At 31.5% G+C, this 13824-nt stretch overlaps 1 protein-coding gene across 1 annotated transcript; it reads left to right on the top strand.

Moving 5' to 3' along the window:
- Positions 1-8024: 8024 nt before the first annotated feature.
- On the top strand, positions 8025-8882 carry LOC145669803 (uncharacterized). The gene has a single exon (XM_081738146.1). The coding sequence runs from the start codon at positions 8025-8027 to the stop codon at positions 8880-8882; it is 858 nt and encodes a 285-aa protein (XP_081594272.1).
- Positions 8883-13824: the final 4942 nt, after the last annotated feature.

The following is a 13824-nucleotide window of genomic DNA, read 5'->3' as shown; positions in this document are numbered from 1 at the left end:
TGAAGAATATAGAATGAAAATAACATTATCCTTTTTCAATGATGAAAAATATAGAATGTAAATAACATTATACTTTTTTAAAGATGAAGAATATAGAATAAAATAACATTATACTTTTTTAATGATGACAATAAATAATGAAAATAACATTATACTTTTTTAATTATGAAGAATATAGAATAAAATAACATTATCCTTTTTAATGATGAAGAATAAATAATGAAAATAATATTATCCTTTTTAATGATGAAAAGTAAATAATGAAAATAACATTATCCTTTTTAATGATGAAGAATAAACAATGAAAATAACATTATCCTTTTTTAATGATGAAGAATAAATAGTGAAAATAACATCACTCTTTTTTAATGATGAAGAATAAATAATGAAAACAACATTATCCTTTATTAATGATAAAGAATAAATAATGAAAATAACATTATCCTTTTTTTAATGATGAAGAATATAGAATGAAAATAACATTATCCTTTTTCAATGATGAAAAATATAGAATGAAAATAACATTATACTTTTTTAATGATGAAGAATGTAGAATAAAATAACATTTTTTTTAATGATGAAGAATAAATAATGAAAATAACATTATCCTTTTTAATGACAAAGAATAAATAATGAAAATAACATTATCCTTTTTTAATGATGAAGAATAAATAATGAAAATAATTATCCTTTTTTAATGATGAAAAAATAATGAAAATAACATTATCCTTTTTAATGATGAAGAATAAATAATGAAAATAACATTATCCTCTTTTAATGATGAAGAATAAATAATGAAAATAACATTATCCTTTTTTAATGATGAAAAATAAATAATGAAAATAACATTATCCTTTTTAATGATGAAGAATAAATAATGAAAATAACATTATCCTTTTTTAATGATGAAGAATAAATAATAATGAAAATAGCATTATCCTTTTTTAATGATGAAGAATAAATAATGAAAACATTATCCTTTTTTAATGATGAAGAATAAATAATGAAAATAACATTATTCTTTTTAATGATAAATAATAATTAATGAAAATAACATTATCCTTTTTTAATGATGAAGAATATAAAATGAAAATAACATTATCCTTTTTAATGATAAAGAATATAGAATGAAAATAACATTATCCTTTTTTTAATGATGGAGAATATAGAATGAAACTAACGTTATTCTTTCTAATGATGAAGAATCCTTTTGAAAGACAAATAAGTAACACAAAATTGAACAAGACAATATTAGAGCTAAAAAGCACAGAAAAGTGCAATAAAAAAGTATCCTTTGGGCACAAAACTCTGATCCTTTCCCACTACAACGCCCAGCCTGTGATAAGCTGTCCACTAATCAAATCATTTCATCATATCTTTGATTTTTTTTTTGTCCAGGGGCGCATTTATGTGGATTACTGGGTCCGGACCTTCCCAAAATTTCCTAACTTAACATACATTTTAACACTTTCTCAATAAAACCATACAGGGAAATGATGATGTAGCATGAAAATTTGACCTTACACTTTATCTGTACTCTTTCTGTTATAAAAACAATCTAGTTCTATCATTTTCTTCCTGAAAATATAGATGAAAGTTTTACTGTCTTTTCTGGTGCAGAATAATACACATTCAATACTACATAGACGTAGTGGATGGCTTGCAATATTAGACTCCCTTCTAAGCTTGGATCCCTCCCAAGAAATAATTCTGGATGCACTCCTGCTTTAGCCACAAACTGTTTTAGAGTATACATTTTCAATTATAGAACCAAATGTATCTTTATGAGTTTAGGTTGATATTTTAGAATAATAATGAAATAAACCAAACCAAATAAAATGTAAAACGTTATAATAATAATAATTTAGAAAGATATGTTTCAATTTGATTTCTTTTTGCGGCCCCTATGAGCTCTAGGGCCCTAGTTACCTTGCGTTGTTTGTCTAATCGGAAATTCGATGCTGAGCACACGCGCGTGTGTACATTTGTATCCCGAAATATTGTTCGTAAACTAGTGGAAAAATTGTTCACAACACTTTTCGTAAATTGTGGGGTCTGTAAACCGTGCGTATACTGTATAGTAATATAGAGGGTGGCCCAAAAGTAGGTATACAGTACCGTACTGATCAGCTCATTGCATTTGATATCATTTCTTATTGTTATCCATCAGGTAGACTTAGTTTCTTTATTATTTGTTCTTAATGTGTTTTTACTTACATCATAAGCTCGGAAGAGCCGAAACAAATAGACCCATAAACTAGAATGTTATATTTGATCAATGCAGGGATTTATACCTACTTTTTTGCCACTCTGTATTTCAAATCTTTACACTGGTTCATAATTTTGACTACTGTATTTAAAAAAAAAAAAAAAAAAGATAAGAATTGATCCAGATTTGCTGGATCTTTCGTATGTTCTTAATTAACACACGAAATCTCTAGTTGCAAAATAAATTGTTACAGGAATTGAATTTTTATTCAGTATAGTTGTTATTATACATAAAGGGGAAAAAAGCATTTGTAAATCTGTTCTAAATCAGTTTTATCTCGCGGATAGAAGCACTCGCGCTGCTGATGCGAAGGAAAGTGAATACTATAGACATCTACCGAGAAAGTGTTCAACTACTGAAACTAGCTCTGAGCCGCACAAAGATATTTTCAACGTAACTTTTTGCGTGTTAGATGTTGACGATCCATTTTCGTGTAAATCACACTACAATTTAACAAACTAATACAACACAAAACAAATTTCCTTTAATGCTAATTGTTCTTAATATTTAAAATTTTATTGTGTGAACAGTAATAACAATCAGAATACTGGTATGCGGGGGGGGGGGAGGAATCATAGCACAGAGCTTTCGACCTGTAGCTATGTGGCTACTGATCTGCAATCCAGCCACGGCTTTGATTCAAGGGGAAAGGGAGGCGAGGGGCAGTGTAGAATTCCCCCTTCTCTTAATTTTAACATATTTCACAGTATGCAAATATTTTCAATTGTGTAATATCTTCAGAAAAATTTTTTACGACTATCTAAATATATTCCTATTTTAACTATTATAGACTATTTAACATACTGACTGCCTTGTGAACCATACGTGGCTCACAGTAAACTGCTACTTGAGGCCCCGTGAGACATATATTGCTTTTGCGTTGACTTCTGTTTGACACTTATTTGAGGCCCTACGAAAAGCATTTTGTTTTCTCTTTCGATACGATGTTTGGCTCAAGTGTGTGACCATATTGCATGCCCTTTAGCTTTTCGAATTATACACCCAAATTCATGGAAAATATGTGAAAATGTTAACTTACTGAAAATGCGAAAATGCAACTTGTCTGTGCTTTTATTCAGCTGTGGTACTGCGCATTTTAGAATTTAACACAGAGATGCAAATAAGCAACAAAATTTTACTAGCCCAAGAAAAAAGCTTTTAGCCCACATGCCACAGTAGAATCATTTACTTACCTTCGATATTATATTAAATACTCGCCTGCACAGATGAACCACTCGCCTCGGGCGAGTGATTATTTGCATCCCTGATTTAACATATTCAAAATAATACGTACCTTGGGACCTCAATATTCAATTTTCTAAGCTTCTTTAAACCAGATCTAGCTCCTGGCGTTAAAAAAAAATAAAAAAAAAAAAAAAAAAAAACCATGGCTCACGGGACCTCAGAGGAACAAATTTACTTCTAGGTCCTGTGAGCCATATGTGATTCACATGAAAAACAATAAAATTGATACTTTTTTATTAATAACACATTGTGTCATACCATTAAAATTGTGAAAGTATATATTTTAATGATATGCAACAATGTATTATTAATGAAAGTGCCAGTTTCCTTGTTTTTCTAGTGAGCCACATATGGCTTACAGGTCCTAGATGTAAATTTGTTCTCTGAGGTCCCGTGAGTCATATGAAACTCACGCATTTTTTCCCGCCAGGAGCCAGATCTGGTTAAAAAAAAAAACTTGGAATATTGAATATTGAGGTCTCTAGGTATGTATTATTTGATATTGCTTTGTGGCCTAGTGGTGACCATAAGGCAAACAAACATAAGTTGGTGCCGGGGAACGGTCAGAATGGCAGGAGGACAAAATGGCAGGGGACATAATGGTAGGAGGACAAAATGGCAGAGGACGAAATGGCAGGCGGACATAAGGGCAGAAAGTATAATTAGAATTCTCGGGTTTTAAAGTATTTTGTTTCTTACTTGGTAAATGAAGATTTCAACATAAATTTTCGATTTATTCATTATGTTCCAAAATTCGAACTGCTAATAATATTTCAATTCTGAGAATTCTGATGTAAGAATTAAGAGAGTGCCACCAAGATTTCTGCCGGAAGTTTGGAATGCTCGTGAGGCAACTCTGCCTAACAATTCTCGCACAAATAACTTATGTGAAGGGTGGAATCATAAGTTTTTCCATTTGGTTGGACACAACCACCCAACGGTATGGAAACTCATACAAAGCCTACAGAAAGAGAATTCCACCGTCCATTCTACAATTTCCTAGTGCGAAAGAGGAGAATACATCGTCAAGAAAACTAAAAAGGTTTATGTTGATCTGCAGCATAGACTGAGGAACCTACGTGTGGATTATTACACAAACAAAAGATCTCTTGAGGAATTCTTGCAGGGAATTGCTCACAACTTGAAATTAACGACAATGTAAGTAGTTAGTCATTCTTATGATTGCAAATTGTTTTTGTAGTCTATTTTACGGTATATTTTATTATATAAAATTAACGACGGTGTAAATAATTAGCCATTCTTTTCTTAAGACTGCAGAATGTTTTTATAGCATATTCTAGGATATGTGTTATAGGATGGTCACGACACTTTAAGTAACTAGTCATTCTTACGACTGCAAAGTATATTTATAGTCTATATTACGATATATTTTGTTATATAAAATTAACGCCGATGTAATTATTAGTCATTCGTATAACTGCAGAATGTTTTTATATTGTTCTAGTATATGTGTATAAGATGTTAACGACCTGGTATTAGGCCGGTAGTCAGCCCAAAAATGTAGAAAGGACCCGGCAGAAGTTAGGGGGCGATCCAACCATATTATAGTTCATCACCATATAGTTCATTTGCAAGCCTACCGTGAAAATTTTAGGGGGGCTGCAAAAATGTAGGGAAGCCCGGCCCCCTAGACCCCCTGGATACGGGCCTGCCTGGTATGTAATTAGTTATTCTTACGACTGCAATGTGTGTTTATAGTCTATATTATGATATATTTTGTTACATAAAATTAAGGACTATGTTTTAATCATTCTTATGAGCGCAGAGGGTTTTAAGTAGTGCTGTCGAAATCGGCTTTTGAAAAACCGGAAACCGCTTTTGCGGTTTTGATGTTGGAAACCGCTTTTGCTGTTTTCGTTTTGAAAACCGCATGATTAAATTTGGCATGATTGTAGCTTTCCGGGACAAACCCACAGAAAAATTGCCAAAAGTGATTTTTTAAATTTTTTAGGGGTCTAAAGGGGTATGAAAAGATTCCCATGTTATTTAAACGGACGTTTTCTTGAGATACAAAATCTTATCTTTTAGATAGTTGAAATAGGAAAAGAAACGATAGAATTATGGGTTTAAGAGATGCAACGCCGTAGGTAGAGCAAAGACAGTGTGTGGGGGCGAAGCCCCCGGATGGGCAGATTCAGGAAATACGAAGAGCAAGTTCACGAAATTCATTGTGTACTGTAAGTAGATATTTTCATTCCACTTACTTGTAATAAGCTAACTGTACAAAGATATCTGGGTTAAATAGGGCCTCTCTCTCTCTCTATATATATATATATACATACATACATACATATATATATATATATATATATATATATATATATATATATATATATATATATATAATAGTTGTAGGTTCATTAATTCCAGGCCTGGATAATTATTTAAATGCATATATATATTTATATAGTCTATAAGGAGTTCCGATATTTATTTAATTTGTATAATTTATCTGTATATTATTTGTATAATAATTTTATTTTATTTATATATTGCATATAACCTTCTAAAGTTTTACATCTTAGCTAGATACACTGTTCCATTTGTTTATATAGTTTCAGAATCGGATACGTGCTGATGATCTGTTAGAACTTCAAAGAGGAGGTTGGTAGCGCCGGTTTTTTTTCAAATTACTAACGAATTTTTTTCATTTTAGCTGGGGATCTTTTCGTTCATGGATGCTGCCATTTGTGAGCAGAATCGTATATAAAGTGAGCTGTTTCGCTCGGTCGGAGTTCTTCTGACGCTCTGGACCACATGGTTAAGTTCGACCGAAGGTCCTAATGTCTGTTGGATCAACCATATATATATATATATATATATATATATATATATATATATATATATATATATATATATATATATATATATATATATATATATATATATATATATATATATATAAGGTATGCTGTTTAAGGCTGGCAGAGTTGGATGGTCTTTCGGAATGACCGAGGATAGGGAATAGGAGTTTTTTGGTAGATAACTAAAGAATAGTTTTCTGGTGAGAATTCCTTTTTGTTTGTTAGGTCTTGAATTTTAATCACGCCGAGGACGTGGGGATATGTATTAAATAGGTTTTACATTTTGAGATATGTTTTAATCTCTTGGATAGGATTATTAAGGAATTCTATTTTCGAAAACCAATGGTTTTGGTTTCGAGGCCCCTCTGTTTCGAGAACTTTGTTTCTCGGGTTAAAGTTTATTGTTTCTTGTTTCCCTGATCCTAATCCTGTGTCAGTGATTATCTCTTGAAAAAGAGATAAGTTTCTGGTCTCTTTTAGAGATAGACCTTTATTTGGACAAGGCCTAATTGTTGGTGGCCAGTTTATTGTCTCGCAGAGAGAGACTTTGGTTATGGAAATATCCACTTTACGGGCCAGTTTATAGTCTCATGAAAGAGACTTGTTTTTCCATGAACTTAACCTATCACCTTGTAGTAATTTTTTAGTAAGGTATCCCTTTTCACAGGTTCTCTTGAATTATTTGGACATTCACCAAGATAATAGCAGTCTAGAATGTATTAAGGAGTGCTGGTGTAGTTTTGGCGCACTACACTTTGGAATATTTAGAGGTAAATTTGAATAATTTGCATGAAAAGACATACCAGTACATAGTCACTTTCAATTTGGATCTGAAGTTTTTTGTACACATATCCTTTTCATACTGCGGTGCAAGGTGGATGTGTTGAGTGAGTGCTCTCTGCAAATAATTTAATTTAAAAAGTTCTACTGATTTTTCAACTCATTTGAAGACAGCGACATGAATATGAATAGTTAGAGATTGTGATAATACCGTCTACAGGTGATAGAAGTGAATAATTATCCAGTTTAGGCGTTTAATTACAAATGTAAACAAACAACTGAGCAGAGCTGTGTCTGTTATTGCAATAGTGAAATTATCTTCAACAAGTAAATTGAATAGTTAGACCTATATGCTAGAAGTTGAATCTAGTACATTACTGAAGTTTATTTTCCTTTACTAAATACTATTTCTGTGATTCAATCTCAGTATTAGTACTGTATATAGCATACAACATATTACTTATGTGTTTTTGCTTCTCCGAATCCCTGTGTTATGGAAAATTAGTGTGCCAATTTCTAAAGCGATGACTAGCAGCAACCACTATTAAAACTTGCCGCCATTTTGGATCCCGATATAAGTATAATTAACATAGTGTGCTCTATAGTATAAATATACTGTTATATGCGGTTCAATTTGGTTATCGAGAATTAGAGTACTAGTGCCAAATTCTTTGATAAGCAGGAACCATACTGAACGCATACCGACGCAGGAACGTAAACTTTGACGCCATTTTGAATCCCGATTTAAATATATTTAATACAGTAGTGCGATCACAATGTCTTCTTGTACAATTTGTAATTCAAAAGTTAGTCGTTATGATGACGCACTACAGTGTTCAAAAAAGAATTGCAATAAATTATTTCATATAGTGTGTTATAAAATATCTGTGGAGAAATATACGGACATGAAGCAGACGGGTATTATAAAGGAATGGGTATGTAGAGATTGTAGTGGTTCTAATCCGAGGGAGGTAGTAATTACAAAAACTGTACCACCGAGCGCAACTGAGTCAATGCTAATTAACAAAAGTACATCCTCAAAATTAGATGACAAATCTTTGAATCCTTCTGATATAGGAATGAAGCTTGAGGAACTCTGTGCTCAAATAGCTCAATTAACAGCTAGTGTTCAATTTATGTCTAATCAACACGATGAATTGTTGAAGAAGCTTGAACTAGAGTTTAAGGGTAATATTCAACGGGATAAGGATATAGCCAAGCTAAAAGCAGAAAACATAGAATTGAAAAAGCAATTAAAATTACAGGATGTGGAAATAAATGATCTTAATCAGTATGGACGCAATAAAAATATTGAAATACATGGTATACAGGAGCGTACTGGTGAAAATTTAAAGGAAGTTGTAATCGACATGGCTCAAAAATTAAGAATAAAATGTGGGGAGGAAGATATTGATGTTGTTCACCGATTATCAAACGGTAAAAATAATCCAAAAGCAATAATTGTACAATTTACAACGCGTACAGTGAGAGATAGGTGGTTGACTAGAAGAAATACGGGTTTAGTTAGTAATAATTTAGTATCTGGAAGTAATGATAGTAGAATATTTGTGAATGTAAATTTAACTCCTAAAAATAAGCAATTATTTTGGAAAGCTAGAACAGCTGCAAGAAATACACAGCATAAATACTGTTGGGTAAATGGCAATGGACAAATTTTAATTAGGAAAAACGAAAATAGCCAGGTTATGATTATTAAAACTGAAGAAGATGTACCAGGATTTCCAAATTCTATTCCAGTGTAATCTTGAAATATGTAGGGTATAATTTAAGATGGCAGTAGTTAAAAGTACGTTTGATATATATTACCAGAATGTGAATGGGTTAAAAACTAAAATTAACGAATTTTACCTAAGCTCTACCATGTTTAATTTTGATTGTGTTGCCATTACTGAATCATGGCTAAGACATGAAATATTTAATAATGAGTTGTTTGACGATAAATATTTGGTCTACAGAAAAGATCGAAACCTAGAGCGTAGTAATATGAAAGATGGAGGTGGCGTTCTCTTAGCTGTTCACAATAATTATATCTCTGAAAGAATAACAAAATTTGAATTGCCAGATAATGAGGATTTGTGGGTTAAAATTCAGTTATCAGATTTAACATGTATATATATTTGTATAGTGTATTTCCCGCCACATAGTTCAGAAGAATTATATTTAAATTTTTTTCGAAATATTGAAAGATTTAATGAACTAACATTATCTCAAAATGTTTTTATTATAGGAGATTTGAATTTGTCGCTTTTAACAGATTATTTGGATGGTAACTATTTTTTAAATTTGCCTAATTTGGAGAACAATGTCTTACATAAAGTATTTTTTTAAAATTTCTCACAAATCAATAAAGTAAGAAATCTAAACAATAGAATTTTAGATGTTGTATTTACTAATGTATTACACGTTGAAGTTCTTGAATCTGATGTTCATTTTGTTCAACCTGATCGTCATCACCCATGTTTGAATATTAGTATTCCGTTTTATAAAAACTGTAAGACACGAAATGAAATGGAAGACGTAGTCTACAACTTTTGTAAGTGTGATTTCTTGAAACTTTATCAGTTATTGAGATGTAAGAAATGGGATTCCTTATATGAGATTAAGGATATTGATAATTGTGTCGAGTTTTTCTATTCTGAATTATATGGAGTTTTAAATGAATGTACACCTAAAAATATAAAGAGGAAACGTTCATATCCAACCTGGTTTACTCCTGAAACAATAAAAATGTTAAGGAAGAAAGAACGTTATAGAAAGAAATTTAAAAAATCAAGACTTTACTCAGATTACATGCAATTTGCTGCACTAAGGACACAAGTAAAAAAATAGTATTCAAATAGCTTTTCGTGATTATAACAACGCAATAGAAGAGCAAATCGTAAAGGAACCTAGGAAATTTTGGAACTATATTAATAAGAAAAAATCTTCAAACATAAATCAATCTGTACTTGAATATAACAAAGACAAAATTGTTGACAATAAATTGAAATGCGAAGCTTTTGCTAAGCATTTTCAATCAGTTATGAAATACCTAATATTAAACTATCAGATATTTTTCTGAATGATGTTTCTTCGACTGTAGATACAATGTCACTGGATAGGATCACTGAAACAGAAGTAATCGAAGCTATTGACAAAATGAAAGGTAAAAGGTCAATTAGTAATGATGGTATACCATCTTACATTTTTAAAGGTTGTAAGGAATTTCTTGTTAAGCCATTGACCTACATATTTAATCTGTCTATCACTCAGTGTTATTTTCCTGCAAAATTTAAAATATCAGCAATATGTCCAGTCCCAAAAATTAATCCTGTAAAATTAATACAAGACCATAGGCCGATAAGTTTGATTTCTTCTCCAGCTAAAATATTCGAATCAGTAATCTGTAAACACCTGTTTAATCACATCTCACGATCTCTCTCTGATTCACAATATGGTTTTAGACATAACAGATCTACAGTAACAAATTTGTTGAATATAAGTCAAGCAATTAGTGAAGCTCTTAACGTAAGGTCTCAAATTGATGTAGTGTATACAGATTTTAAGCGAGCCTTTGATTTGATTAATCACGAAATACTTCTTAAAAAGATTAAAGGATTTGGTATTTCAAATGAATTAATCCGACTATTTAAGTCATATTTAAGCAACAGAATCCAATATGTAACATATAATAATTGTAAATCTAAACAATATTCTGTATATTCTGGAGTACCACAAGGATCCAATTTAGGGCCTTTACTATTTTTAATTATGATAAACGATTTACCTGAAGAGTTCCAATATTCTTCATGTCTAATGTTTGCTGATGATACTAAATTATACAAACAAATTTCTACAAGAGATGATTGTGAAAAATTACAGAGAGATCTGGTGAGGTTGAGTGAATGGTGTCAAAGAAACAAATTTGAACTCAATATTTCAAAATGCAATGTTGTAACATTTTCAATCACAAAGAAATCTGTTATATTTAAATATATTATAGGGAATCAAGTACTGGAGAGGAAAGAAGTTGTCAGGGATCTGGGAGTATGGTTTGATGCAAATCTAAAGTTTACATATCATATGGATATCAAAACAAATGAGGCGTTTAAAATGCTTGGATTTATTAAACGATCGTGCTGTCATTTTAAAAACATAAAAACAATATTAATATTATATAACTCTTTTGTAAGAACAAAATTAGAGTACGCTTCTATAATTTGGGAACCATACTACCAAAAACCAAAGCAACAAATAGAAAAGGTACAAAAGAAAATGTTAAAATATATTAGTTATAAGACTGATAATATACCAACTCGTTATGTATCTTACAATATACTTCTCAGGAGGTTTCAGTTTTTGTCACTGGAGGATAGAAGGTTTATTCAATGTGTATTGTACTTGAAAAAACTTATTGATAACCAAGAAGATAATATGTCTTTCTTAGGTAAATTACCATTTTATTGCCCACGTCAAAACCTGAGATTCAGACAAATGTTTTATATGCCTGACAACAAAACAAATTTAGCAAAAAACTCTCCTTTGTATAGGATATGTGATAGAGGCAATAAAATACATTCTATGGGTCTGGACATATTTCAATTAAAATGCTCAATATTTAAACAAAAATGCGTCCAAATGTTACTTAATAAAGTGTAAAGATTGTTATTATATCTGGTACTTATTGACTGTACGTGAACAAAACATGAGTAATGGTTAGTTGTTAGAATTACTTTACATGTAGCACATTCTGCACCATTATAAAATTAACAATTTGTGCTTTGTAATTGCCTTCGGGTATTAAGTACAAATAAATTATTATTATTATTATTATTATTATTATTATTATTATTATTATTATTATTATTATTATTATTATTACACAGACACCGCTATTAATATATAGATAAAATCAGAGATAGATAAAAGCAAATTTTTTGGTACTGAGTCCATATATATAAAAAATATGCTTGTCGTTAAGTATTTTCGTTTTATACATTATACGATCAGTGTTGTATTAGAATAAACTTAGGATTTGTCACCACTTTCAGTTTCAACAGAGTCGAGGGAAAATTCATTCTTGAGGCGCTGAATTTTTGACCAAAGCCTTTTTTTCATAGTCTTTACCATTCTTGCTCCACGAAAATAAGTATTGAAACCGGAAGTACTAGTAAATTTCACCCACTTTCGGTTTTAATAGAGCTTTGCGGATGGTGACGATATATTTCCTTGAGATGCTGAATCACCTAAAAAAATCACTTCTTGCTATCTCTTACGGATAAAGATTGAAACCGGAAATGATTGTTTTCAACCACTTCCGGTTTCAATAAAGAGTTAATTTAGAAATTAAATATATTCTTGAGACACTGAATCAATTGCTGAAAACGGTTTCTCGATATCTTCTATAATTTTTGCACTGTAGAAATAAGTAGTGAAAACCGGAAGTAAAGTAATAGTAACTTTCAACCACTTTCGGTTTCGATACAGTGTTGCAGGAGATGATGGTACGTTGTCTTGGGATGTTGAATGGATTGAATTTGCAAAATAACGCTGTCGCTATCTATTCTCGTTTCTATTCTATAGTGATGAACGTTGAAAGCGGAAATGATTCATTTATACCACTTCCGGTTCGGATAGAGGGTCAATGGAGGATGTAGGACCTATTGTTTAGACTCTGAATCTATTGCAAGAAACCGTTTCTTGATATCACTTACCGTTTTTACTTTATGGAAATCAGTATTGAAACCAGGAATATTAGTAAATTTCTACCACTTCCGGTTTCAGTAGAGTGTTCCATGTGGTTATGATATGTTCTCTTGAGACGCTGAATCGAATACAAAAAAACTACTTGTCGCTATCTATTCTATGGGAACAAACACTGAAACCGGAAATCGTTGATTTCTTTCACTTCCGGTTTGAATATAGGTTTAGCCTAAGATATGAGAACTACGCTTGGGACGCTGAATCAACTGCTAGAAACTGCTTCTCAATATCTTCCACCATTTTGCTCTATGGTAATCAGAAACCGGAAGTCGTAGTATATTTCAACCATTTGTAATTTTGTCAGGGCGTTGCATCTGGTCGTCACAATATGTTTCCTTGAGATGGTGAATTGATGGCAAAAAAAAAAAAAAAAATCACTTGTCGCATTATATTCCGTTTCTATTCAAAGGCGAGAAACGTGGAAACCGGAAACGGATAATTTCAACCACTTCTGGTTTAAATAAAATCTTAGAGGAGATGAAACCTGTTCTTGGGCCAGTGAATCGATTGCAAAAGACTGCTCTATGATATCTCTTACCATTTTTTGTTTTGAAACTCTAATGGCCGTGTGCACCAACAAAGTTCAACTGTTGAACGAGGGTCATAACCAAGCTCGGTGAAAATGTCTGTTGCATCAACAACGTTCAATGTTAAGTCTCGGTCAAATAGTGGATAAACTTGGTTTTTGTTTGAACGGCCGAATTTGGGGATTTAAACTTCGTTGATCTAAGTCAGTCTCTTTACATTCAATAATGTCTTTGTATTTTTCCACCAATGAAATTACAATACATTTCTCGTGTTCGGAAACATTTTTTGCTCGTGGGTTTCATTATTTTTTCTATCACAATTACTCCAGATCACTGAAATTAGACTACTCACAACTCTATGCACACAATCTCGAAAGTCGAAAAGGCCAGCACGCGGTGAATGCTTTCTTCATTT

Source organism: Thermobia domestica, chromosome 14, assembly GCF_964235325.1.
Source record: "Thermobia domestica chromosome 14, izTheDome1.hap1.1, whole genome shotgun sequence".
NCBI classification, from domain to species: Eukaryota; Metazoa; Arthropoda; class Insecta; order Zygentoma; family Lepismatidae; genus Thermobia; species Thermobia domestica.
This window is presented reverse-complemented; position numbering and strand designations above follow the sequence as displayed.